The 27,574-nt window shown below is 59.2% G+C and overlaps 1 protein-coding gene across 4 annotated transcripts in view; it reads left to right on the forward strand.

The window, feature by feature from the left end:
- The first annotated feature begins 2,735 nt into the window (after positions 1-2,735).
- The window catches only part of TMPRSS6 (transmembrane serine protease 6), a 34,043-nt gene continuing 9,204 nt past the window's right edge, over positions 2,736-27,574 (forward strand). Inside the window, exons 1-10 of one of the 4 annotated variants that reach the window (XM_036458452.2) lie at positions 2,736-3,082; positions 6,329-6,519; positions 10,984-11,117; positions 11,504-11,571; positions 12,340-12,524; positions 12,708-12,749; positions 16,970-17,174; positions 19,800-19,936; positions 20,687-20,799; positions 21,038-21,147. In XM_036458452.2, coding sequence (XP_036314345.1) covers positions 6,330-6,519; positions 10,984-11,117; positions 11,504-11,571; positions 12,340-12,524; positions 12,708-12,749; positions 16,970-17,174; positions 19,800-19,936; positions 20,687-20,799; positions 21,038-21,147 — 1,184 coding nt within the window. In that variant the 5' untranslated portion in view covers positions 2,736-3,082; position 6,329. Of the gene's footprint in view, positions 3,083-6,325; positions 6,520-10,983; positions 11,118-11,503; positions 11,572-12,339; positions 12,525-12,707; positions 12,750-16,969; positions 17,175-19,799; positions 19,937-20,686; positions 20,800-21,037; positions 21,148-27,574 lie in introns of those variants that run through there. The other 3 variants (XM_036458453.2, XM_036458455.2, XM_036458454.2) reach the window with 3 other exon arrangements.

Below are 27,574 nucleotides of genomic sequence, written 5' to 3' on the forward strand. Positions count from 1 at the left end.
CCCGTACCGATGGGAGGCACGGGGCTGAGTGTCAGCTGGTCTCCAGAATGCATTGGGAAGGGGATGCTGGATGGCCAACTGCTTTCTCTCCAAGCCAAGGGCTTTGTACAACGCCCCACTCTGCTGGCAGCGTCCCTGTCCCCAGGGCCCAGCTCAGGCCCCACGCCGGCAGGCACTTGGCAGGCTTGTGTCATTAGGAAAGTAGGAGTTGTGCGTTCAGGTTTCTCCAGGGCCTTGGTTTCTGCACACGGGCTAAACGTGGCAATGACGAAAGGGTAGTTGTGGGCAGAGAGTGAAATAATTCGTGGGACGCTGGACGCGGCACCTGGCCCGTAGTCCGTGGTCCTCACAGCGTCAGCCAGGACTGGGATGTCCGTGGTCCTCACAGCGTCAGCCAGGACTGGGATGACCGTCATCATGAGGCTGCTGTGAGTGTGAGGGTCACCGCTGCTGCCCCACCCCCACTCCCCCAGACCTGGAAGGGAGAGAGAGAGAGAGAGAGAGAGAGAGAGAGAGAGAGAGAGAGAGAGAGAGAGAGAGAGACAGAAAGAGAGAGAGAGAGAGGAAGGAAGGAAGGAAGGAAGGAAGGAAGGAAGGAAGGAAGGAAGGAAGGAAGGAAGAAGAAAGAAAGGAAGGAAGAAAGAAAGAAAGGAAGAGGAAGGAAGAAAGGAAGAAAGGAAGGTGACCTTTTGTGAGGCCTCCATGTTCTGGGCAGAGCACCTAGAATGAATCTTTCTGCCTTCAACAGCCCATCACCCCATCCACAGGTGACGAGGTGGCCGCCTGGGGGGTCTTGCCAGGTCACCAACAGGTGGAGGGGCTGGGATTCGGCCACCTCCTCTCCCTCTCCCACTGCCGGCTGGATCCTGTCACCGTGAGGTGGGCACCTGTGGCTGACCTCCAAGCCTCCCTGGCTAAGCCTCCAGGCCTTTTCTGGAGACGGGGTGGTGGGGTGGGGGCGGTAGCGCTCGTGTGAAAGGCAGGTTCCCGGAGGACAGGGCGGTCCTCCCATGTCTGTGTGGGAATATGTCCCTCTGCTGCAGCGACAGGCGCGCCCAGGCACACAGACGCCCTCTCTCTGTGGCAGGCGCCCCCCGCCCATGGCTCTCTGACCCCTGGGGAGGCGGCCCTCGCTCATGCTTCCCAGGGCAGCTCCTCCCCCACGCTGTGCCTGGTGGATCGATGGCTGGGTAGGTGACAAGTACAGAGGACGCCGATTGTGCAAGCTCTGCTTTTCAGACCATCCAGCTCCACAGAGCTTACGCCCAGACCCCTCTGTGCACGGCTCTCACCCCTGACGGATGTATCCCGGGACACGTGTGGACCCCACATGCCCCTGCCATTTGCACATAGCAGGCTCCTTCCAGAGCACACGCAGGAGCATGCACATGGGTTGGGACGCATGTGAGGCACCACACAGTAGGTGTTGTGCGGGTACCCTTCCTTACCCTCACCCGAAACTCCTTGCACATCCCGACTAGGCAGACACACTGGGCACGTGCACACACACACACCCACACACACACACACACACGGGGACCCACGGGTCACGGCACATGGGATCTCAGATGTGCAACTTCCTCTTTGGGACAAACACGGATTAGCCTGTCCACACCCGAAAACCCTGGCGCCCGTCCTGTGCTTGGAGCACGCGGGGTCAGACCCACCGTCCTCTGCCACAGCTTTGCTCACTGGCGCTGCAATTCACACTTGTGAATTTCAATGTTCTACTTGTGGCCACACTTGGGATTTCCATGTTCTAGTAGTCACACTGAAGAATAGGAAGCCACGCAGATGAAATGAAGTTTCATAATATACACTGAGTGGTCAGATTATGATGATCTCTGAAGGCATAATAATCTGGCCACTCAGTATATATTTATTTATTTATAAGAGGCCCGGTGCATGAATTCAATTCGTGCATGGGTGGGGTCCGGGTCTGGCCAGCCTGGCCGGGGAGAGAGGACATGGGCAGTTAGCGGGCCTGCCTGCTGGTTGAACTCCTGGTGGATGGGACAATTTGCATATTAGCCTTTTATTATATAGGATATACACTGAGTGGCCAGATTATTATGCGTTCAGAGATCACCATCATCTGGCCACTCTGTGTATTTTCTTTAACCCAACATTGTCAACATGTGACCATTTCAACATGTAACCAATGCCAAAAACTCCTTTCTGAGGTGTTTTACGTTCTGCGTTCGGACCACCGCTTTGAGCCTGGTGTGCGTCTCCGTCTCAGGTCAGCCTGGCCCATCTCAGGTGCTGGAGAGCCGCCTGGAGCCAGTGGCCGCCCAAACGGCAGCACAGCTCTGCAGAACGAGGGAGCCATTCACAGTTCCCACTGAGCAGAAAACGGCCCCAAACCCCACCCTGCCCTCCCCCCTCTTCTCCCCTGTCCCGGAGCACGTGGGCCCCGCCTCCTTTTCTCCCTCTCAGGCCACTGGCTTTTCTGTTCTCACCTGTCCAGGCATGGAGACCCGTGGGAGCCCCCGAGTGCACCACACAGGCCCCTCGGCAGAGCCCCCCGTCCCTGCCACCCCCTCCTGCTCTCGGGGACCAGGGACTGTAACCAGGCAGGAATGTCACCAGGCAACAAGCCTCAGGAGACAGCTCAGGTCTCCTGCACCTGCCCGCCGGCCTCCGGGGTGCCATGGGCGGGGCGGGGCGGGCCGGGGCGGGCACTGCCTGTCTCCTGCCTCCGGACTGTTTACCTGAGCGCAGTCACAGTGCTGTCCTGAGCCTAGCGCAGGCCCATGGCGCCTGGGGCCACAGGCCACAGAGGACAAGGGCCAGACTCCCCGGCCATGGCGCTGGGCCATTGATCTGGCGCTCGCTGGCCAGGTGGGGGCGGGGAGGCCTTGGCCTGGACAAACAGAGGCTGTGAGGTCTGCGTGCAGGCCCGGCACCCACTTGCCAATCCCAGAGGTAAGCGGGGGGCCTCCAGGAGAGGGGACCGGATCTATGCGTGACCCGGGGACAGTGTCCACTCTGAGAGCGGGGCCCGGCTTCCTGGAATTTGAGCCATCTGCCCTGCTGTGAGGCCAGGTGTGCAGGGCCTCCTCGGCCAGGGAGTGACCAGGTGAGCAGTCGGCAAGGGGTCCATGAGCTGGGGCTGGCAGAGCGAGGCCAGGCGTGCGGGCAGCATGGGGCAGTGGAGGAGCTGCCGGCTCCAGGTGTGGGAGATCCGGGTTTAGGCGGGGCTACTGGATTCCGGGACAGGGACAAGGCAGGGGGAGGCCTGATTTGCCGGCTGAGCACCCCATCTTTACCCTGCAGGGCTGGACGTGCTGCCTGCTCCGTACCCAGGTACCCCACCTGGCTGTACAGTGGGGAAGGCAGGCCCAGAGGCCCACACCACTACACAGGGACCTTAGCGCAGGGCTCAGCATTGAATGGAGCTGGGTGTGTGTGTGTGTGTGTGTGTGTGTCTATGAATCTGTGTCACAGTAAGGAGTGTGTGTGTGCCTCTGTGTTTCCATGTGTGTACAGCAGTGTGTAAGCTGTTTGTGTGTGTGGAAGGGACGTTCCCCCACACCCCCACATTTGGGAACACGTGGTCACAGCAGCTCAGAGCAGAGAGTTGCTCTAGGCCCAAAGGGCCTCCCTGGGAGGTGGTAGATGAGGATTCCAGCTCTGCCCTGCCCTGCTCTGCTCTGCCCTGGCTACGTGACCTTGAGGGAGCAATTTTGTCTCTCTATGCCTCAGTTTCCCCATCCATCAAATAGAAACAGCAAGGCAAGCATCCCTGGCTGCGGGAGGCTGAGGGGCACTGTGGCTTGCGGTGTTGCCTGGTACGGGGCTGGCATGCAGGAGGAGGTGCGGCTGGGCCCCCGTGAGCTCAGACTCCAGGGGGCAGACTGAGGTCCCTCCGATGGTCAGAAGGGCAGGAGGGAGAGGAGCAGGTTCCAAGGTGGGGTCCAGGTACTCCCAGATCGGAGCAATTGGGGTACACCTGGTCCCTCCTTCCTGAGCTCACTGTCAGTGGGACAGCGAGAATGCCCCCCACCAAGCTGAAGTATTGATGGATGGGGGTGGCCCAGGACACTGCACAGGGGCACCTGCTCTCCTGGGGCACTCTGGGAGAACTTCCGGGAGGAAGTGAGCGCTGAGCTGAGGTGTGAGAGCCGTGAGAGAGCTGGCCGGGCAGGATGTGGGCAGCCCTGGAAGGAAGGGTGTGTGGGAAAGCTTTCCGTGTTCCAAGAACCAATCCGCGCTCTGCTCTTCGCCCAGAGCTGGCGAGAGCCCTCAGCCAGTATGGCTTTTACCATAGTTATTAGAAGTGATAACCGCAAAGTCCGATGTCACTGAGGTGCAACAGGGAAGAGAAGTGGGGTGAAAGGAGGCGGGAAAAGCTGGCCCGGCCCCGTGTGGGGAGGAGGTGGGATCTTGGCGTTCATTCATTCTGCAATGGTTACGGAGCGCCGAGTTCTGCTCTCAGAGCAGGGCTCACAGCGGGAGCAGAACAGAGCCCCTGCTCCCCGCAAGGAGACAAAGGACACGTGAGCACCTCATGCAATTCAGGCCCAAAGACATGCCACAGAGAGAGGGCCACGGGCGGGAAGGCGTCGCCGACGAGGTCACGTTGGAGCGAAGACTTGAAGGAGGTCAGGGAGCTGCGGGCCATGAGGCAAACGGAAGAAAAGTGCTCCTGGTGGTGGGAACAGCAAGTGGCGTGCTCTTGGCATGTTGATAGTCTGGCGTGTGCTTGGCATGTTGATGGTCTGGCGTGTGCTTGGCATGTTGGTGGTCTGGTGTGTGCTTGGCATGTTGATGGTCTGGCGTGTGCTTGGCATGTTGATGGTCTGGCGTGTGCTTGGCATGTTGATGGTCTGGCAAGGAGCTGGGTGGGGCTGCAGCAGTGGGCAGGGAGAACAGGAAGATGAGCCAGGGCTGAGACACGAAGGCCCCGTAGGCCGTGATGTGGCTTTGGGCCCCGTTCTGGGTAGACAGGAGCCCTGCGGGGCTTGTGAGCGGGGCCCCTGGAGGAGGAGCCACGCTGGCAGTTGTGTGCCCTACTGAGGGTGGCCAGACGCCTGGTGATTACAGGAGTCCGGGTGCCAGCCGTGGAGGCACCAAGATGAGGTTGGGCTTGGGGGCATTTGGAAGGGAGGGCCGCAGGCTTTGTTGGTGGACTGGGCCTTGGAACAATGGGGAGGCCATGGTGTGACAGGGAAAGACGGGAGCAGTGTGCTCATCCTCTCAGCGGGCAGTTGTCACTGCTGTCCCTCTCCTGCTGGGCTGTCAAGCACGAGAGCATGAGAATGGGGTCCAGCACACAGCCCGGCCTCAAGCACATGAGCTCAGCAAACATGGGGTGGCTCTGAAACTGAATCATGACGTGTTCACTAACAGCCCATTTACAGGAAGCACCCAGTAGTGGAAGGAGCAGGGAGTCAGACAGCTAGACACACACACCCCTTACCCTCCCCCCCCCCCCCCTCTTACTCGCTGTGTGACCTCGGGCGAATGGCTTACCCTCTTGGGACTTCAGTTTTTTTTCACTATAAAATGGGGTCAGTGGTGAGTGCTAGATATTCAGATCCCATTGGAGAAATGAGGCCAGGCCGGGAAACCCTGGACTGAGTTACTGCTAAAACACTCTGGGTCTCCATGTCCTCATCTGTCCAATGGGTGCAGAACCTTGACAGGTGGTGGGACGTTTAAGCGGGCTAATCCATGTGATGTGTTCCCAGAGAGTGGCCCTGGGGAAGGAGAATGCCTGGGGACGATGGTCCCCACACCCCTGGATTACGTGAGGTGATACCTGTAGACACTAAGTGAATATTCGTTTTCATCTCCTCCTTCCCCCGCTGAGAGAATTGGGAGCTGGAGGGGAGACAAAAGGAATAGCACTCTGAAGGGCAGATCGGCTGGCCTAGCACGGCCTCGGGCTGCTGGGAGAGCGCTGGGTGAGTGACTGTGTGGGTATGTGGGAAGCCCTGCTGTGGAAAACCAGAAGGCGTGAAAAGCATCCCCTGGGTGAAGGTAGGCGGGTGAGTTGTACCCAGTGTGTATCCCTCAGCTCCATCTGTGGGTACAGGCTCTGGGGGGCTGGGTTCAGGCACGGAAGCCTCCACCTGCCCTCTGACCGCAGAGAGGCTGATGCGGTGCAAAGGCGAGGGTTCCAGAGCCAGACAGGTCCAGCTCTGCCACGCGTGCCCGCTGGGTGAGAGGCTCCGTGCCCGCTCTCAGTGCTGACCACGGGGCCATACGATCCTCCCACTCCACAGGGCTGGCTGCCTTCCCTCTGTGCATCTTTGGCATCTGGCAAAGGCTCCCTTGCGAATGCCAGGACGTTTTCAACCCCGGTCTGTTTCCCTGCCAGGATGCCGGTGGCGGAGGCCCCCCAGGCGGCTGGCGGGCAGGGCGACGGAGGAGATGGCGAGGACGTGGAGCCGGAGGGGATGTTCCAGGCCTCCCGGAAGAGAAAAGTCCGGGGCTACCTCCGCCTGGCGCCTCTGTGGCTGGCCCTGGTCGCACTGGCTTCAGGGGGGTTCCTGCTCTGGTATTTCCTAGGTAACGGCGTGGGCCTGCCTGGAGAGGCACCGGGGAAGAACCTGGGGGTGGTTGTGGGGAGCAACAGCAGAACGGACCAGGGTTCTAGGTCAGCAATACCTAGGCCCTCACCTCTGTCCGGCCAGCACTTCCTCTCTGTCTGCCTTCCTGTCCTGGGGGATGGGAGTGTGGCTGCACCTAGTAGTATGTTCTGGGTCCTGGGGCTCAGGCCAAGCGCTCCCAGTTCTCAACAGCCAGGGAAGGAGTGCTCTCCCAGCAGCTGGTTCTTGCAAACAACAAACCAAAGGAGTATAAACATCGCCTCCCCTGCCGGCAGCCCTCTGGGGTTGCCCTGGGGGCTCTGAGCCAGCTGGCTCTTCGGGAGAAGGCCAAGCGGTGCCCAGGGCTCCTGGCACCCATGAATGCTCTGCTCACTGGAGCCCCACCTGGGAGCTCCTCGAGGGTAGGGCCCCAGCTCTGTCACCTCTGTCATGAATGGGGTGAAGGGGAGGAGGACACGGGACTCGGGCACCCAGGGGGCCGTATACACACAGAGGGCTTTCACACCCCAGCTCGGGCACACGGGGATTTGAACACACAGAGCAGGTGGCGCAGAGCCTCTCCCAGGTTCTGAATTTTGGCCTCCCTCTCTGGTATCACAGCCTTTAATCAGTCCCCTGGAAGCAACGGGCCCATGTGTCCACCTTCTCATTCATTCATTCATTCATTCATGCATGCATGCATTCATTCAATAAACACTCTTGAGCACCTACTATGTCTTTCTCTAAAGCTGATGAAGACTGTACCTCATTCTTCCCACTCTTGGCATGGCTATGGAAAATAATGAATGAATCAAGTTAGATGGAACGTGTGAAAATGCTTCGTGCATACTATGGAAGACTTCCTTCCTTCTTCTTTCATTTCTGAGCACCTCCTACATGCCAGCTCTGTGCCAGCCTCACCATAAAGCATGTCATGTGCCAGGACAGAGGAAGCTGAGGGCCTGGGGGGCCATAGCAGGGACAAATGATCCGAGACTTCCCATTAAATGCTCTTCGAAAGTGAGATTGTATTCTCACTGGCTGACTCTCCTGGTGGAATTTCAGGCCCATTGAAAAGTACTGGGACCCGCCCTAGCCAGTGTGGCTCAGTAGATAAGAGTGACAGCCTGCCGAAGCCGGTTTGGCTCAGCGGTAGAGCGTCGGTCTGCAGACTGAAAGGTCCCAGGTTCGATTCCGGTCAAGGGCATGTACCTTGGTTGCGGCACATCCCCGGTAGGGGGTGTGCAAGAGGCAGCTGGTCGATGTTTCTAGCTCTCTATCTCTCCCTTCCTCTCTGTAAAAAATCAATAAAATATATTTAAAAAAAAAAAAAAAAAAAAGAGTGTCAGCCTGCGGACCGAAGTGTCCTGGGTTCGATTCCAGTCAAGGGCACATACCTCTTGCAGGCTCCTCCCCAGCCTGGGCGCTGGTCAGGGCAGGTGCAGGGGGGCAACCAATCAATGTGTTTCCCTCACATGGACGTGTTTCTCTGCCTTTCCCTCTCTCTTCTACTCTCTCTAAATCACATGTGTCAAACACAAGGCCCGCGGGCCAAATCCGTCCCGCCAGGCCTTGCAATGTGGCCCGCACCATGCTGTCATCACTGCACTCTGCTGCGTTTCCATCACAATAACAGTTTATGACTGTTCAGTAAACCATTCGGCCCGCGATTTAGGCTGGATTTTGGATTTTGGCCCCTTCTCTGATTGAGTTCGACACCCCTACTCTAAATGATCCATGGAAAAACATCCCCGGGTGAGGATTAATAAGAAAACAGAGGAAAGGAACAGGGAGCAGTCATGGGGAGATCAGCCTGGGCCCAGCCCCAGACGGGGTTGGGGGTTGAGGTGATGGGAGTCTGGAACCAGCCTCAGGGCAGGCACCGTTAGGAAACCCAGGTCTGATGTGAGTCTGCCTGCCGATGCTCAGGGTGGATGGCAATTCTGCTCAGGACCGGGCAGTGCCAGCAGGGAGTGGTGCTGTGTGCGTGCCGCCATGGGCAGGAGGCCAGCACGGGCAGCCGAGGCCGCCTCGGGCTGCGGGGTAATTGGTCTTTGGGGTAAACCACGGAGTGTCAGGTGCAGGGCCAGAAGCTCACCTGTCAATGGCCTTTCTTCGCAGATGAGTCTAATTTCTCCTCGTTACGCTCCAGGAGAAAACCACCCCCTGAGAGTGTACTCCAGGGGGCCGAATGCCCCCCAAGTTTCAGCTGGGGGGAGCCAATCCCTGCTCAGAAAAGGGATTTCTAGGGGGGGGGGTGGGGAGGCACTTGAGGAGAAGTTTGAGCCATTCCTCCCGCCCTGGCCAGCGGCGCTCCAAGAACTGGGCACTGGGTGGGGAGATGGGTCAGAGCTGCGTCCTGCCCGTCTGGAAGGGGAGATGGACCACGTCCCAGGACCTGCTAGGATAAGCCCCAAGTGAGTGGCGAGCTAACCCTGAAAGTGGCCCAGGAGAGGAGAGGGCAGGGCTTCCTGAGGCAAATGGGCCGGGGCCCTGATGTAGCCTAACTGTGTCTCCCTGGTCTTCCCTCTCCTGCTACCCTGGGTGATGTTTTATATATATTTGATATTTTTTATAGAAAGGAAGGGGGAGGGATAGAGAGTCAGAAACACTGAGGAAAGAGAAACATCGATCAGCTGCCTCCTGCACACCTCCTACTGGGGATGTGCCCGCAACCCAGGTACATGCCCTTGACCGGAATCGAACCTGGGACCTCTTGGTCCGCAGGCCAAACCTGTTAGGGCTGGGTGATGGTGTTACCCACTGAGCCAAGCCGGTTAGGGCTGGGTGATGGCATTATGCTTTCTTCTCAAATCTCCTGCACCTCCACCCACGTGGCTGCCTGTTTCAATGACAAAATGGAAGGAGTCAGAAGAGAAGCCACCTAGATGTCCTCCCAGCTTCAGCCACGTGCTCTGCCCCCCTGCCCGTCCCCAAGGTGAACCATCCCTGCCCATTCTAAAGCCTCCTGGTTCCCCTGCAATGTTCCTTCTCAACTTGCCAGCACACCCACCTAGTCATCTCTAACTCCGAAATACAGCGGGACTCCACCCACCTCCCCCTCCCCGCACAGCCTGGCCCAGGCTCCACCTCCTCTTACCCAGATGGCTCTCACCTGGATCGCTCTCACCTGGACCCCTTCCTGCAGCTCCCGCTGCTCCTGTCCTTGCCTCCTCAGAGCCTGTTCTCAACACAAATCCAAGTTCTCTGCTCAACATCCTCCAGGGCTCCTGTCTCACTCAGGAGAGCCAAATCCTCACCCACCTCGCCTCCTCCTGCTTTTCCTTTACGCACTCCGCCATTCCTAGCTCCTCACACTCACTCACACACAGATAAGCCCTGCCTCAGGGCCTTCGCACCTGCCGGTCCAGGTGTCTGGAAGGCTCTTTCTACAGATGAACATCCACAGGCTGACACCATCCTTTCTTCTCAGGCCTCATGTTGCAGACCCCCCCTCCCCCCCGATCCAATATCCCCCCGGCCCCCCACTGTCCCTGCCGCCCTGGTTTCCACTTACGCGTCTGTCATTTGTACAGCTGTTTGTGGCTGGGCTACCAGCTCTTTCGGACAGGGGTGTCTTTTCTTTATTGTTATACTGGTCTGTTCCCAGGTGCTCACGTAGTAGGTTCTCCACAAATATTAGCTGAGTGAATGAATACATGACTAGATAGAGATATAAACCCAGGCCATTGGATCTGTCCTCTTCACATCAACCAAAAAGCCTTTGCAGAATGGGAATCGGACAGGGCCATCCCTGATTTTAAACCTTTCGTGGTGTCCCTTGCTCATCTGGTAAAGACAAAACCCTGCCGCGCTGATGTCACCGCCTCTTGCTGCCCCGATCTGACTGTGCCAGCCAAACAGGTCTGGGCCCTCTTCTTCCCCCGATCCCTCTGCCCCAGGGCCTTTGCACACACTCTATGTCCTTCTCTCTCCTCTTCCCCATTTCCACTCCAGTCCTCCCCTCCCAGCTGGAGGGTCCCTCTGACCTGGTCACGTCTAGCCCACTGGTTTCTTTGTCATGTTCCCTCAATTGCACCTCGTGCCGCTTCTCAAAGGCCCTTAACCCTCATGGGAGACATATCTGTCTTTGTTTACCAGTGTCCCCCACATAGTAGGTGCTACCTAGACAACCTGGTGGAGGTTGTAACCCATGAACTTGACCTGGACCCATGGGGTTCCCTGGCCTTTATGTCATCATGTCGGCACTGCATCAGCTTTTGAGACACCACCCACTTCTCTCCTCTCTGGCACCTTGGGGCCAGATTGTCACTAAACAAACGATGGATGTTGATGATGACAATGGCAAGGATGAGCATGAGGATGGGGCCTTGGAGGTCCAAGATGCTGGAGGCCGAGCTGAGGTTCCGGGGGAGGAGAAGGCGTGGGGGAGGCAGAGCCTTGCCCGTGGCGCCGTGGTTAACCTCTGGTTTCTCCCGGGCAGGGTACCAGCCAGAGGCGACCGTCAGCCAGGTGTACTCCGGGAGCCTCCGTGTGCTCAATCGCCAGTTCTCCCAGGACCTCGCCCACCGGGAGTCCAGTGCCTTCCGCAGTGAAACCGCCAAAGCCCAGGAGATGGTAGGGAAGGGACGTGGGGGCCAGAGGGAGACGGAGGGGCCTGGTCATGTCTAGCCCACTGGTCGGTCCATTTGGGGAGCAGAGGCCTGTTCCAGGAGTGATGGAGGGGATGGCGTAGGGTGGGGGGAGAGTCAGTGGACTCTGGCGTCCAATGCACTTGGACTAAATCTTGACTGTGCCACCGACATGGGGCGTAGCCCCGGGAAAGTTAGGGGCGAGGCCTCGGGAAAGGCAGTGCTAGGGCTGTCAGGGCCCGCTTCTCCCCTCCCCTCTATGGCGCTGGCTTCTGTGTGTACCCTGCAGGCTCCCTGTCCAGCGGGGCTGCCCGGAGGTCGGAGGGGCTTCCCCAGAGGCTCACCAGGGGCCACCGTTTCCCCTCCCTTTAGCTTAAGGCCCTGGTCACCAGCACCCGCCTGGGCGCTTACTACAACTCCAGCTCCGTCTACTCCTTCGGGTGAGTGGCCCTCCGGACCCGCCCCCGCTAGAACCTCCAACTCAAAGGAGGGGAGAGGAGTTGGCTTCTGTTGCCATGCCCTCATTTTTGTTTGTTTGTTTGTTTGTTTGTTTTAATGGGGAAATGAAGGCATGGAGAGGCAACTTGGCTTCCTGTGTGTGACCTTCCTTCACTGCCTTGGTTTCCGCATCTGTAAAATGGCACAGAGGTGGGGTAGGGATTCCCTAGCCCAGTGGTCAGCAAACTGCGGCTCGTGAGCCACATGCGGCTCTTTGGCTTCTTGAGTGTGGCTCTTCCACAAAACACCACGGCCTGGGCGAGTCTATGTTGAAGGAGTGGCTGTCAGAAGAAGTTGAAGTTTAAAAAATGTGGCTCTCCAAAGAAATGTCAATCGTTGTCCTGTTGATATCTGGCTCTGTGGACGAATGGGTTTGCCCACCACTGGCCTAGACAATGGCTACGATGTGTTCACCGAGGGCCTGGCTGTATTGGGTGAGGCCACGGGGTGGCCCAGCCTGTCCACTCATTCTGGCTGTGCCACCTCTGCCATGGTCTGTGGCCTTGGTGTCCTCACCTGCAGAATGGGGCTGAGGGGAATACCTGCTGGGGCGGTAGGGGGCCGCGCTGTGAAGGTGGAGGGCCATGTCTGGGGGGCGGTCAGCGCCAGCACGCAGGAGCCCCAGCTGGTCTGGCCCCTCCAGAGCAGGGGGCTGGCCAGGGGGGACAGCAGGCCCCAGGCCCCAGCGCCTCTCCCTTTGCCCGCCTCAGGGAGGGACCTCTCACCTGCTTCTTCTGGCTCATCCTCCAAATCCCGGAGCACCGCCAGCCCATGCTGAGCCCCGAGATGGTGCAGGCGCTGCTGGTGGAGGAGCTGCTGTCCGCGGCCAACGCCTCGGCCCCTGCTCCCTACAGGGCAGAGTACGAGGTGGACCCCGAGGGCCTGGTGATCCTGGGTCAGTACTGGGAAGGCTGCCCACGGGGGCCCCGGGAGCCAGGACCAGGCCCGGGTCGGGGAGGGCTGGCAGGCAGGGGAAACCTCAGCCAGGCTGCCTCAGAGGGCTTCTTCCGTTTTTATTTTCAGTTCACTGACTTACGATTTGTCTTCATTTATGTGTGTGTCCGTTTCCTTTTAACAGAAGCCAGCGTAAAAGACATAATTATGCTGAATTCCACGCTGGGTATGCCACTCCGCTTCTCCACTTCTGAGCTGGTGTTTGCTTGGCTCGGCCGCGTGCCAGGGGGACCGCGTGGCTCCTGTGGTGGGGGCAGGGGCCTGGCTTAGAGTCACCCAGGGGTATCCCGGCGGGCTGGGGCCTGGGGCCTGTGGGGAAGGGGAGTAGGAGCTGTGCATGTGTGAACATGTGTGTGTGTGTGTGTGTGTGTGTGTGTTGTACACAAGTGTGCATGTGTGTGGTGTGAGGCTGTAACTCCACTTTTCTATCACTGAGTTCCATTTGCCCACAAGCCAATGATGGCAGAAAATAATCCTGCCAACTCAAGGTGTGTCGGCCACTTGGGCTTAAAACTTGGTCTCCTGGAGGCATTTCTGCTGCATTCAAGGATGCTCCCTCCACCCCTCCCTTCCCCTCAGCTCCCTCCGCCCCCCCCTCCCTGCCCTATTGCTCCTCACCTCGCTTTTTCCAAGAAGCTCTGCTGTCCTCTGCTGAGCCCCGGGAGGCAAGGCCGCAGCGGGCCATCGAGCTGCCCAGGCCAGGGGCGCCCTCCACGCCGTGGTCCACAGGACCTGCTGCCCCATCTGCACGCTGTGTCCCCCGGTCCTGAGCCCCGGTCCTGAGCCCAGGCCCCAACATGGTTGGGTTCTTCCCACTCTCCCCAGAGCTCCCCGCCGAGCTGAGGCCTCCAGCTTGGCTGAGGGCCTCCCTGCCCTCTCGGTGAGGGAGGCAAGTCTAAATCCTGGCTGGACCTTCACTGACCTTCCCCTCCCCCCTCTGGCTGGTCAAATGCTTACTTGCTTGGTGGATGGAGGTAATGGGGTCAAGTACAGCTTTCAGAGAGTTCAAGTCCTAATTCTCCTCCATAGATAAAGTCAGACAGGTCAGAGATTCACTTTGTGGGTCTGTCATTTATCATCTATCTATTATCTATCATCTCTCTATTCTATCTATGTCTCTATCACCTGTCTCTACCTCTCTATCATCTGTTATTTGTCTACCATATATCTGTACCCTATTAGCTATCATCCTTTTATTCTATCATCTATCTATCTATCTATCTATCTATCTATCTATCATCTATTATCCATCATCTGTCTATCCTATCCATATCTGTCTGTCTATCTATCTATCTATCTATCTCCTGACTATCACCTATCTCTACCCCTCTATCATCTGTCATTTGTCTATCACAGTGGTCGGCAAACTCATTAGTCAACAGAGCCAAATATCAACAGGACAATGATTAAAATTTCTTTTCAGAGCCAAAATTTTTAAACTTAAACTTCTTCTAAGGCCACTTCTTCAAGATAGACTCGCCCAGGCCGTGATATTTTGTGGAAGAGCCACACTCAAGGGGCCAAAGAGCCGCATGTGGCTTGCGAGCCACAGTTGGCCAACCACGGGTCTATCATATATCTGTAACCTATTAGCTATCATCCTTTTATTCTATCTATCTATCTATCTATCTATCTATCTATATATCTATCTATCTATCACTATTATCTAGGATCTGTCTATTCCATCCATCCATCCATGCATCCATCCATCCATCCATCCGCGTACCTTACACTGCATTGGGACTTCGTAGCATGGACCCTTGGTCTGGGATGGGCCTTCCTGTTGCCCTTGCCGTTGCCAGGGGTCCAGGGCCCCCATGTTTCTGGCAGTTTCCCTTGTTTGGTTGCATGAATGCCTGGAGCCCAGCCCTCGGGGAACACAGTCCAGTGGGATGGGGATGATGTTGGAATCCTGTAAACAGTCTTTTGAGCACTTTTTCCATGCCGGCCCCATGCCTGAGCTGGTTCCCCAGGTGGCCATGTCCTCACCCCTGCCCTCGGTGGAGCTGAGCCCCAGGAGGAGATAGACTCACAGACAGCCACTCAGAAGGTGCCAGCGCCAGAGCAGAGGCCCCTGGGGATAGGGCCACCAACCAAACAGAGGATGGGACGTGCCTCTGGAAGGAGAGGGGAGCTGCTCCTGTCTGGGGGGAGGGGTCCTGGAAGCCTTCCTGGAGGAGGGGGTGGCGGGCCCCGGCAGGAATCTGTCAGGCTGAGAAGGGGAAGGGCAGCTGGGCAGAGGGATCCATGTGAGCACGGCGGGGTGAGGAAGAGCATCAGGCAGGCTCCTGGGCTTCCTTCCACACCCAGAGGCACCAGGCTCCCTCCCTCAGGGGGTTGGATTGTCACCAGAGACCAGCACTTGCCTCTCCGTGTAATTAGCCTAAAAAAAAATGGCAAAAGCAAAGCATCAGCTTGGAGCAAGATTTGAGGAAGACAAACACCTGGGGACAGCCAGGTACCTTCCCCAGCGGCTGGCTGAGGCAGGTGTCGCAGGCCCTGTCCCTTCCCTGGCAAATGGCAGAAGTCTCTCCCGGGGGGAGGTCAGCTCCCCACGGCGGGCAGGATGGCCAGGGGTCAGGGCCGGGAGCCGAGCAGCAGGCAGCATTTCCTAGCAAAGCAGCCACCGCCATTGCCTTCTTGTCTGTCAGAACCACTCAGAGACGGAGCTGGGACCGGAACTATGCTGTGTCCGTTGACAGAACTCTGAGTGGCTTAGTGACTGGCCCAGAGTCACCCCGCCTAGGAGAGGGGGTGCTGGGGCTGGGGCTGGGGCTCAGAGAGGACTCCCTGCACCTCAGGCTGACTCCCGCAGCTGGGCCTCAAGCCCACATCCCTTCTGCTCCCTGCCAGGTCAAGCAGCCTCCCTGCTTCACAGGCTCGCAATGAGGGTTAAACACGATGCACATGCTCCACGGACGAGATTGGTTGGCTCCCTGCTGCTCCTTGGTGCCTCAATCAAACAGAGGAGGTTCCCAATGAATGACTGAATGGTGTAGGTCAAGCATGTCAAACGCAAAGGCTGACACGGGCCAAATAAACGATGCATGCGGCCCGCGGGCCGAGAGTTTGACATGGTTGGCGTAGGTGGTTCTGACCGCAAAACTCAGGGATTAATGTGAGAGAGGAGGTGCAGTGGGTGTGTCCATGTGATGGAGGAGGTGTGAAGGGAGGGAAGCCAATGAGACAGACCACGCCGTCTGAGCCTCAAGTGGAGCCAGCTGAAAGGTGAAACGTCACAGGACTTTTTAGAAATATTATTTTATTGATTTTTCACAGAGAGGAAGGGAGAGGGAGAGAGAGTTAGAAACATCCATCAGCTGCCTCCTGCACACCTCCTACTGGGGATGTGCCCACAACCAAGGTACATGCCCTTGACTGGAATCGAACCTGGGATCCTTCAGTCCACAGGCTGACACTCTATCCACTGAGCCAAACCGGTCAGGGCAGTCACAGGACTTTCGCTCCAGTTTCACCTTGGCCCTCTCCCCACAACCAACTTAAGAACAGTCACTGCATATACCGAGCACCTGCTGGGTGCCAGGGACTGTGCCGAGCACCCAAGCGTGCATCACTCCTAAGCTTTGTGCCCATCCTGCCAAGTGATGCCATTGTCCTCATTCCACAGAGGAGACAGCCAAGGCCCGGAGAAGACGGGGCAGAGGTCAGGCACACCGGCCTGTCTGTCCGGCTCTGTGAAATGGGCAATGACAGGAACTATTTCGCTCTGTCTTCCGATGAGGTGGTGTGTGCACAGCCTTCGGCTCGGTTCCAGCCTCTCTCAGACCCGTGCCCGTGCAATGCTCTCCTTCTCCTTCTTCGTTGTCATTAGCTGGAGCTCGCTCCCTCTATCCCGAGCCGCCCAGTCCCCCGGCACACACTCCCCTCTCTCCCCTGAAATGGAGCCCTCACCCGGTTCTCTGATTCAGCCGCCTCGCTGGTCTCCAGCCTCCTCCTCGTGGCTCCCAGCGGCGGGGATGTGCCCGCAACCAAGTTACATGCCCTTGACCGAAATCGAACCTGGGACCTTTCAGTCCGCAGACCGACGCTCTATCCACTGAGCCAAACTGGTGTCAGCATCACCGCTGGTCTTTGTTTCTGTTGTTCCTGGTGCTCCAGGCAGAGCCCGGGCCTTGCCCTGGCACTCAGCCAGCTCGGAGAGGGAGCCGAGGGAGCGCTAAACGAATGAATGAATGAATGAATGAATGAGCCCACGGATGAGCGCGTGCGTGAGGAGACAGAGATAAAGGCACAGGGAACAGAGAGATGGGACCCAGCACCTCCGGGCTGACCCCTATCCAGTCGCTCTTCCCCGCGAGGACCTGCCGGGGCTGGCTCCCCTCCCGGCTGCTAGAGGGCCGGGGCCTGTCCCTCTCCCCCCTCCAGGCTGCTACCACTACAGCTACGTGGGCCGGGGCCAGGTCCTCCAGCTGCAGGGGCCCGACTCCCTGGCCTCCAGCTGCCTGTGGCACCTGCAGGGCCCCGAGGACCTCATGCTCAAGCTCAGGCTCGAGTGGACGCTGGCCGACTGCCGGGACCGGCTGGCCATGTACGACGTGGCGGGGCCGCTGGAAAGGAAGCTCATTACCTCGTGAGTTCCTGGGGAGGTGGGGGTGGGGGGTGGGGGTGGTGATGGGGGGGTGGAGGAAGGAAGTGGCGATGTGAGGTCAAAAGTCACCCCGAGCATTCTGAGACCAGGGGCTGTGTGACCTCAGGTTCACTGTCAGGGAGACAGCCAGGCCAGCCCAGAGGGAGACGGGGAGAGGAAGTTGGAAATGGCTGTGGTCTGTCAAACCAGGGGTCTTCCGCTGCCAGTTTCCCCATTTGTAGCAAAACCGTTGGACTAGAGACCCCTGAGGTCAGTCTGGGAGGCCATGTGGCTTGTTAGAAGAAAGCTTCTGACTCTTCCAACTCCCAGGCTGTTGCTTCCTAGCTGCGTGCCCAAAGGCAAGTCATTTTGCCTCTCTGAGCCTCAGTTTCCTCACCTGTGAAATGGGAGCACAGTCGTGCTTACCTTGCAGGGCTATTGTGAGGGTTTACATCAGCCCGTCTGTGCCAAGATCCTCACACACGGTGATGCTGTCCAGATGGGGCAAAGCACCAAGGGCACTGAGTGCCAGGAGCAAGTTCAACGTCAGCCTGTGGGAGGCTGAGCGTCCCTGACAGAGGAGCACAGGGGGCTGTGGGGCACAGGGTGTGGCCTGGAGTGCAGAGGTGACCAGAGCGGCCCTAGCCAGTTTGGCTCAGCGATCAGAGCATCGGCCTATGGACTGCAGGGTCCCAGGTTTGGGCACATGTGCAGGTTGCAGGCTGGATCCCCAGTAGAGGGTGTGCAGGAGGCAGCCGATCCATTGTTCTCTCTTAGCATTAATGTTTCTCTCTCTCTCTCTCTCTCCCTCCCTCTCTGGAATCAATACAAAATATATACTTTTTTAAAAATACGGAAGTGATGAGGGCAGAGGGCAGGTAGTGGGGGATGGAGAGGCCAGACAAGGGCTGGGAGTGGCCTTGGTCTCGGGGAGCCTGGTCACCTGCCCACGGGATGGAGGTGGTGTTGGCCTACAAGGCTCGGCAGGTGGGGAAGACGCTGGGCGCCCGGCTGCTGCCTCCTCTGCCCTGCTTCCAGGAGGGCGGGGTGGGCCTGCGTGTGCAGATCTGGGCAGCGCTGGAGGGCGAGCTGGTGCCACTTCCTCCCAGCTGGCCGGCTGCGGGGACCCGAGCCTGGGCGTGCGTGGGCGGTTCCGGGAGGGCTCGGGGCAGGGCAGGGCTGCCAGGCCACATCTGTCTGACTTTCAGGACTTCCCCTAGGGTTTCTCTGAGTGCCACCCCCCCCCCCCCAGCTGCTGGCTGGCTGTCCCTGCCCACTGAGACTCCCGGGCAGTGGCTCACTCCACCTCAGGCCCTAGGAGAAGGCTACAATGACAGAGGAGTTTGGGGGTCCTCACACGTGCGCCCAGGAGCATGGGCGGGAACGTTAGCAGTGATGGAAGACGAAGCAGACCCTCGCCCATGTGGGGCCTCCTGGCCCGTTTTCTTGGGCCCCACACCCCGGAGGCCGGAGGCATTTTGGTTACAACAAGGCTCTGCTGCTAAGTCAACCAAAGGAAAGGGAAGACACCCCAACACCAAAAGCTGGAGCCCCCCTCAAGGGTGACCTCTAGGTCCCTCTTGACCCAACATTCTTATCTCCCAGTTCTGGGGGAAGTGAGCAGGGAAGAGAGGGGGCACCCAGCAGTGAGAGCAGGAGGGACGAGGACCTGGGGCGGCTGTGCCATCTCCCTGCCTGACGAGAGCCGAGGCCAAGGCCAGAGCCCCTCCCAGGATCCTCCGGCCCAGGACCCTCCCGGGCCCTGCCATGGGACTCCTCAGTCCTCTCTGGGCTGGAGGTTGTGCCTGGCTCTCACACAGGCACTTGTGGAGATGCCTGCAGTTCCCCATCGGTGCCCCTCCCTCCGGGCAAGTCCACGGCCAGCATGTGCCTTGCGGCTGGGTGGGGACCCTAGGAGAATGGTCAGCAGCTGCCTGACAATTAGTCTATGAATTAGCAATGGCTCAGAGGGTTCTGTCGGAGGCAAAGGGTAGTCTGACAGAGGTTGATGAGATGGCAGACCAGGGCACACCTACTGGGAGAGGGCCCAGGCCCTGTCACAGGCAGTGCCCAGCGCACCCTGACCTTGCCTTTGAACCTGCCATGGGGCCTAAGCCTCAGCTGCCCCACCCACAGACCGAGCAGCTGACTCCAACAACCTCTGAGAGCTTCTGCAGGGCTGACATTCAGACCCCGAGAGCCTAGAATTCTGCGATCCCATCATTTACCATGTGCACCCGGGCACCAGACTCCGGGCGGCATCTGGGGTGCCCTGGGGCCATATGCCCGCCTCCTCTCCGTCCCAGCCCAGAGCAGGGAGTGGCCAGCTCGAGGCTGTGGCTCCCACAGGTGCCATCTGGTCTCCCTGCGGGCGCAGGCTGGGCACTCAGAGGCCGTGATGACTGGCAGGGAGCAGCGGGGTCTCTGGCAGAGTTGATGCAAAGCTGCAGAAGCCTGAGCTTCCTCCTGGCTTTCCTCACCTGCGATGCCGGCCTGACTCTTACGGGGTCTCCAAGCAGCCCCCTGGGCCAGAGCGGGTCAGCGACTTGTCTGTGAACTCACAGCAGGCCGGCTGCACGGCCGGACGCCCTGCCCGGCTCCCCCAGCCCACCTTCCTCCATCCCCCAGGGTCTACGGCTGCAGCCGCCAGGAGCCGGTGGTGGAGGTCCTGGCGTCGGGCGCCGTCATGGCGGTGGTCTGGAAGAAGGGCCTGCACAGCTACTACGACCCCTTCGTGCTCTCCGTGCAGTCCGTGGCCTTCCAGCGTGAGGGCTCAGGTCCCCGGAGGCGGGGAGGGGGCAGAAATGGAACCCCCTGGGCGTGCCCTTCGCCTTCTTCGTCGGTGTGGGATGAGGGAGAGGGAAGGTTCTGGAAGAGTCTTTGCTGTCCACCCTGCCTTCCCGCTCGCAGCCCACCCCTCTTCCCGCCTCTATTCACCGTCCACGCCCCTCATCTTCCCTTCACGCTCCCCAGAGAGGCCGGCTCAGCTCTCATTCCTCCCCACCGCCCCTCCTGCCTCTGATGTTCTTTCCTGAGCTCATCCTCTCTCTCTCTCCTCTCCTTCTCTCATCCGGGCACTGGCTCCTCTCCTTGGCCCCTCCCCATCCCTCTTCCCTTGGCACCCACCTGGAGAGTGGGTCTGGGGGGCCGCATGCCTCCTTTAGGAAGAGAGAGGAAATGGGTGGGGGCGTGGAGTCCTGTCAGGCCTGTACACAAGGCATGTGGCCCCCCAGCCGTGAGTTTGACATGCTTGCACGTAACCGTCAATGTCAACGGCTAATGTTAGCTGAGCATTTACTACATCCCAGGCGGCTTGAGTGTTTTGTGTCTGTTTAACCCTTCCAACCACCCTAGGAGGAATGTCCTGTCATTGTCCCCATTTCACAGATGAGGTAGCTGAGGCCCAAGGTCACACAGTCACACTCCGCCACTGGGCTTTCCTGTTGGGTGGCAGCGGGGAGGTGGTGGTGGGACGGGGCCGAGGGACCCCATGTAACCGCTGTTCTCTGGGCCAGCCTGCGAGGTGAACCTGACCCTGGAGAGCCAGCTGGAGAGCCGGGGCGTCCTCAGCACCCCGTACTTCCCCAGCTACTACTCGCCCAACACCCACTGCTCCTGGCACCTCATGGTGAGCCCGCCCACCGGCTGCCTGCCCGGAGCACCCTGAGGACTGCTGGGACCCCTGCTGGGAGGGGCTGGCGGGTGTGGCCACCGCAGCGCCTGTTTGCTGAGTGACGGGCGGACTTCGGCCCCGGCCAGCACTCCGTGCGGCAGCCTCTTTCTCTTTCTGTCATCCTAGAAGGGGGGGGGGTCGCCAGGTCAGCCATAGCCCGCGGGCCTCCTGGTGACCAGCTCCTCCGTCACAGGTGCCCTCCCTCGACTACGGCTTGGCCCTCTGGTTCGACGCCTACGCACTGCGGCGGCAGAAGTACGACCTGCCGTGCACCCAGGGCCAGTGGACGATCCAGAACCGGAGGTACCTCCCCCCAGCACCCTGCCTCTCCCCACAGGCACCCCCCCCCCCACCCAGAGCCCGAGCCCCTAGACCTCAGAGGAACAGTCTGGAAGAACAGCCGGGGGCGGGCCGCTCAGGCCTGTGGCCGCACCCCTTGGCCCAGTCCCTGCCCCGGCCGGCCTGCCCCCCAGCCTCCCAAAGGTCTCCACACACATGCCATCGGACACCCGGGATGCTGACCCTGGTTAGAGTGAAGTGGTTTCATTTCCTGGGGTGCTGTCACCCCTGCTGGGAGGGCTCCACTGTCCTGCCTCTTGTCCTCCTTGTCTTTTGCCTTCAGGGTGCAGCCAGGTGGGGTGGGGTGGGGTGGGGGGTGGAGAGAGGGGGAGGCCTGACAGGGCTCCACATCCCTGTCTGTTTCCGCTCTCTTCCTAAGCCTCTCCCCTTCTCATGGAGGCCGTATGGTTTCTGCCTGGAACTCTGGGGACACCTCCTTCCTCGCCTGTAAAACTGGAGGCTAGGCCCACCCAGGGCCCCCATGTTTTATATTTATCCACTAGAGGCCCGGTGCATGAAAATTCATACACTGGAGGCAGGGGGGGGGTTTCCTCAGCTCAGCCTTCCCCCTCTCACAGTCCGGGAGCTCTCAGGGGTGGGAGGTGACCTGGCAATCAGGGGAAGGTGACCCCCATCACACCTCTGCTGCTGCCACTGCCGGCAGCGCAGTCCTCGGCTGGCCCTGGTTACATGAGCCACGGGTGGCCCTGGGTGGCTGGGTAGCTGCCATCTGAGGCTTGCCTGTACCTCAGGCTGGCCCTGGGCAGCTGGGAGGCTGAAGGGACTGGGGGACTCTGGAGGCAGGCACATTGCAAAGCTGAGGGGACTGGGTGCTGCCATCTTGTGGCTGTGGGCACCACCATCTTTGAGGGCGTGGCAGTCAATTAGCATATTCCCTCCTTATTGGTTGTGGGTGCTGCCATCTTTGCAACAGCATGAGGGTCGATGAGCATGTTCCCTCTTTATTAGATAGGGTTAGAGAGACACGCCCTGTATGTTGCGTTTGTTAGTTCCTAGTGGAATGTTGCTGTGAAAAGAGCTTAGGTGTGGAAACCAGGCAGAACAGGGTTCGAATCCAGGCTCCTCTCCTCCCCACTCGGCAAGGACTCCCCTCTCCCAGCCTCAGGGAACTCACCTGGGAAATGGGCATGAACCAGAGCTCCACCCAGGGAAGGCCATGGAGGTCATGGATGGAGGACGCTGGCTCCTGCAGGCTCAGAGAAAGCCCCAGAAGGCACGGACCATGAGTTAATAACCGGTTGTTGATTGTGCCAAGCAGGCCCCTAGCCAAAGGGTTTCGGAGCCAGTTCCTTCAGCCCCCACTGAGGCCCCTGAGGCCCAGAGAGGCGGAGTCTTCTCCACGAAGCCACCCAGCTGTGCCTGGAGCAGCCGGAGTGGAGCTAGGTGGCTCGATCCACACCTGTGTGTGGGTGTGCATACGTGTGCCCGTGTCCGTGCACACATGTGTGTCTGTGTGCACATGTAAGCACTCATGCTTGGGCAGGTTCCTCCCGCGGAGCCTCTGAGCAGCCGTGCCAGCTGTTCGCTCTCCTGGCCAAGGAATTTCCCACCAATCCAGTCTCGGTGGCTCTCGCCCGTTCCGAGAGCAGCCTGCAGAGTCCCATCTCTGTCTCCTCAGACCTCCGTAAGGGCCCAGGGTCCCCACGAGGAGACGCGTGTCCCCCTGACCCCGGCTTCTGTGGCTGCTGTTCACGGCAGCGTGGACGGGAAGGCAGAGGCGTACCTCCGAACCGTGAGCTCCGGACAGGCTGCTTCCTCTGACTGTGATCTCCTCTGATAACGATCGTCCTGTGTAGCTGCTGGGAAATTCTTCGAATGAGCACTTGTTGGAAAATCTGCGTGTGTGGGCGGCGGAGGCGTGAGCGGCCTGGGGCAGGGTGTGGATTCCAGGCAGGGCCTGTCGGAAGGGGAGGCACAGTCCTGGGCCCAGAGTGACCATGGACGGGGAGGGACACAGGATGGGGAGGGGAGAGGTGTCCTCTTATCCCTCAGCATCCGAGGAGCCGAGGCTGGCCTGTGCTCTCCACGGTCTGGGCATCCTTGGGCACCGTCTCCTCACTCCCCTGAGCGCTTTCTAGCTGCCCACCCCTGCCTTCTACCCAGCCCTCTCCTGTGCCCACCTGACTCTGGCTGAGGCCATGTGCCCTGGGGAGGGGCCTGGAGGCCAGCAGGGAGGGGCTGCCCCAGGTCCAGCCGCCGGCTGCTTGGTTTCACAGAACCCACTCTGGCTGGGCGGCACCGTCACCGCAGCCCGGCTTCCCCCTTTCCGGGAACCTGCGCGCCAGCTTCCTCCCCTGTGATGTCACTGCTCCTGTCATCTGTCCAACGCGTCTGCCTCTCCTCCTGACGGGCAGGCAGGGCCCTGGCCGGGCCTGCTGGAGCGCCGCTGGCCTGCCCTGGCTTGGGGGGTCCTTCTGCTCCCCTGGGCGGCCAGCACTGGCCGTGACCACGAGGCCCCGGGCACTGCCCGGTGAGCTGAGCGCCTGCGCTGGCGCTGGCAGCGAGGGGGCAGAGCCCCAGCTGGTCCCCAGATGAACTCATGGCCTGACAGCGTCAGCAGCTGGCTTTCAGAGAAGTCCTTTTCTCGTTATTCCGTAGCACACCCTGCACGGAGATAGCATCACCTGGGCCACAGACGTAAGACTGAGCCATGGGCCAGGTCACAGGGCACTTCTTCCTGCTTGTCCTCTGCGACCTCCTTCTCGACAATGAATCTGTGTTTAGGGAAGGAAATGCATCCTCCTTCCCTCCCTCCCTCTCCCTCCCTGTTCCCTTTCTCCCTTCCTACCCCCTCCCTCCCTCCTCCCTCTCTCCCTCATCTCTTCTCCCTCCCTTCCTTCTTTCCTTCCTTCCTCCCTCCTCTTTCTTCCTTCCTCCCTCCCTTCCTTCTTTCCTTCCTCCCTCCTCTTTCCTTCCTCCCTCCTTTTCTTCCTCCCTCCCTCCCTCCCTCTACCCCCCTTTCATGCACCTACCAAGCTAACCACTCCACCCTTACTTTCTTCCACCTGCTCAGTCATTCATCTATCCATCCATTTTTCTTCCTTCTTCTACCACCCTGGTGTCCATCCATCCATCCATCCATCCTTTCCACCCACTCATCCTTCATCCATCCGCCCACCATTCTATCCGCCCATCCAGTCTTTCTTGAATTCCTCCCTGTGTGGAGCTGCTGCTGTGTAAGATGATGGACAGGGGGCCTGCTTACCAGCTGAGACAGGGAGGTGAAAAAGCAAGGCTGGCCCTGTGCCTTCCAGCTGTGTGGCTGAGAGGAGAGGGGGCTCCCCAGCCTTCAGGTGTTGGTGCTCCCTGGAGAGGCTTGTGGGGAGGAGGTGGCACGCAGTGGGGGGGGGGGGGGAGGATCGGGAAGCTAGAGGTGCATACCCTCCCCCAGAAGGCTCTGAGCAGGAACAGGAAACGCAGATGTGCAAAGGGCCGGCAAGTACGTAGGCCCTGGGGCAGGCGCTTGGGGGTGGGGGGGGGGTTAAGGGGAGGGGGGGACACGGATGGTAGCAGGCCACATGTGCCTGCCTAACTCCCTAACTCTGGTGGCCTCAAAGGCCCGCCAGTGCTTCTGGGGCTTATGTTTTAGGAGAAGCAAGGATTTAGATAATGACGTGAAGTTAGCTAGCTCCTGAATTTGAAAAAACTAGCGCTGGGTAGACTAAATTGATCATCTCCAAGCTGAGTGACCAGACTGAGGAACTGTTTGCAGCCTGTCTGGCCACCTGGGAACCAAGAGGCTGCTCAGGAATTCCGTCCCTCTCCCTCCTCCCAGCCCCCAAGTCTCCAGAGTGGGAACCAAATGCTGCCCCAGTTGGGCAGGTTCCTGGGCATCAGCTGAGCCAGGAGCGGATTCTGGAATTCTCTCGTGGAGGACACATCCTGTCCGCAGGGGCTGTCTGCAGGAGAGACCATGCAGCATTCTAGATTGAGCTGTTTCTGCTCCCCTCACCCCGGCTCTGGTGCCTTGGGGTCTGCACAGTCCCCTGGACTGTGTGCGGACAGCGACCCATGTCCCTGAACTCTGAGAGGGTCAGGGATGCCCTTGACTCCTCATCCCTGCCCCCCCGCCCAGTGTTTCCCAGGCCCTGGCCCCTGTCCGCTCCCGGGCCGTTCTCTGCGGATAACAGTCTATGTAACATTTGTTTATCCTCCTTGAAAACAACAAAATCCCTTTGTTTCCTTCGGTTTAAAAGGACAAGAAGGGCCAGGCTTGCTCGAGGGTGCCCCCTGGTGGTGCCTGACGCCAGTCTGGCTGCGCCCTGGGCTGTGGCGATCAGATGCAGAGACGTGGTTTCCAACTTTTCCACCTCGGGACCGCTTGACGCTTTGTAAAATTACTGAGCACCCCAGAGCGTTTGTACACAACTTACATAATCTGCATTCGCAGTATTATAAATTAAAACTGGGGGAAATCACATAGTTACCAATCCATTTAAATAATGATAAACCCATCACATGTTAGCATATCTTATTTTTAAAAATTATATTTTCCAAACCAATAGCATTCGGTGAGAAAAATAACACCACTTCACACTTTTGCAACTTCCTTTACTCACTGGCTGGCCAGACCACTCTGGATCCCACACTGGCTTCTGCGTTTTATCGGTTTAATATCACACACCATGCAGTCTCTGGAAAATTCCTCCGTGTTCTCGTGAGAGAGAGTTAGGACGGCAAATGACATCTGAGCCTGGCTATGAAAATGAGTTTTTCTCTGGAACCCTCAGGGGTCCCCAGACCTCACCTTGAGAGTGATTTGTTGGGGTGGGGACGAGGACAAGGTCACTGTGGCCACGTGTAGGCAGGCTGCACCTGAGGCCAGGACTGTGGGGGGACACGGGGAGGGGGAGGGCTCAGCCCGGAAGCTGGCATTGCAGTGAGGGTAGGGGGGCCCACCTCCCGCTGGGCAGGCTGGTGTGTCCTCCTGGGTCCCCAGGGGACTGGATTCTCGTCTTGGAAACTACTCCTCCCTCACAGGGCGATGTGGCTTCGAGACTCTCAGCTCCCTCTGCAGTGAGGCCTTGCCACGGCAGCTGCTGAGGGAGGAGTGGGAGAGGCCCCAGCCCCGGCTCCAAGACTGGGCGGGGGGGGGCACAGGGAACTTGAGGGCTCATCCCCCAGCCCCAGCCCCAGCCCGTCCTCCCTGGCCCCAGCCCCAGCCCCAGCCCGTCCTCCCTGGCTCATTGACGAACTCCCTGGGTGGTGCACGGAAGGGCTTAGCTTGTTCTGGAAGTTCTGAGGAAGTGCCCGGTGCCTGGGATGTGACCTGATCCGTGGGATGTTCCCAGCATGCTTTGGGGCCTCCCCACCTGCTCTCTTGACTTCCTCCCACCTTCCCTGCTGGGGCACTTTTGCCCTCTCCGCCATCTTCCCACCGTGTCTGGCTGTGTTCCCCTCGTCTGGGAAGGCGTTCCTACTTGCTCTGCGAGGGGACCCCTTCCCTGTGGGGGCGCTCCCAGCAGCCTCCCCTCTGTCCGTGAGGGTGCCCCACCTGGGGAGGCAGGGACCCCGCGCTGCTCTCCGGGAGGGTCCCGCTGCTCTGGGTGTGGTTTCTTTCACTCCGTGGAAGTGCACCCACTTGTGAGGCGAGGGCCACCCAGGCTCCATGTGGGTGAGCCCCCTGCGCCCCACTGTGCAGATGCTGGGGTTCCCGCCTCTTCCAGGGGAGAACGCTGCCTTCCCGGGAGGTTCTGTGGAAATGAGAGCATCTTTAATCCCTGGATGACCAAACCACTCTGGATCCCACACTGGCTTCTGCGTTTCATCAGTTACCCTATCACACACCATGTAGTCTCTGGAAAATTCCTCTGTATTCTCGCGAGAGTTAGGACGGCAAATGACATCTGAGCGTGGCTATGGAAATCAGCTTTTCTCTGGAACCCTCAGGGGTCCCCAGACCTCACTTTGAGAAGGTGAGGGGTCAGCAATGACCCCTTGGCAGTGGGGATGTGGGGGAGCTCCATGGCTGGGGGATGGTTCCCCCCGGGTGACCACGCATCCCATCAGCACTGCGTGAGCGGCCCCGGAGCAGGACGGTCCCTCCTTGTGCCCAGAGGGTCCCGGGGAACCAGAGGGCTATGCAGGCATCTCTGTGGGAGGGACAGGGCCTGAGCGGAAGGGCTGCCTCCTTCCCCCACCCGACACTCCCCGGAGCACAAGGGGGCTGCCCTCTCCTGTCCACAGAGAGGGAACAGCCAGCACTTCTACTGGCACATCGGAGCCCCCTCCCCCCTTTTTAAAAAATAATTTTTATTGATTTTTTACAGAGAGGAAGGGGGAGGGATAGAGAGTTAGAAACATCCTTGAGAGAGAGACATCGATCAGCTGCCTCCTGCACCGCCCCCCCCCCCCCCACTGGGGATGTGCC

This window comes from Pipistrellus kuhlii, unplaced genomic scaffold, assembly GCF_014108245.1.
Source record: "Pipistrellus kuhlii isolate mPipKuh1 unplaced genomic scaffold, mPipKuh1.p scaffold_m20_p_3, whole genome shotgun sequence".
NCBI classification, from domain to species: Eukaryota; Metazoa; Chordata; class Mammalia; order Chiroptera; family Vespertilionidae; genus Pipistrellus; species Pipistrellus kuhlii.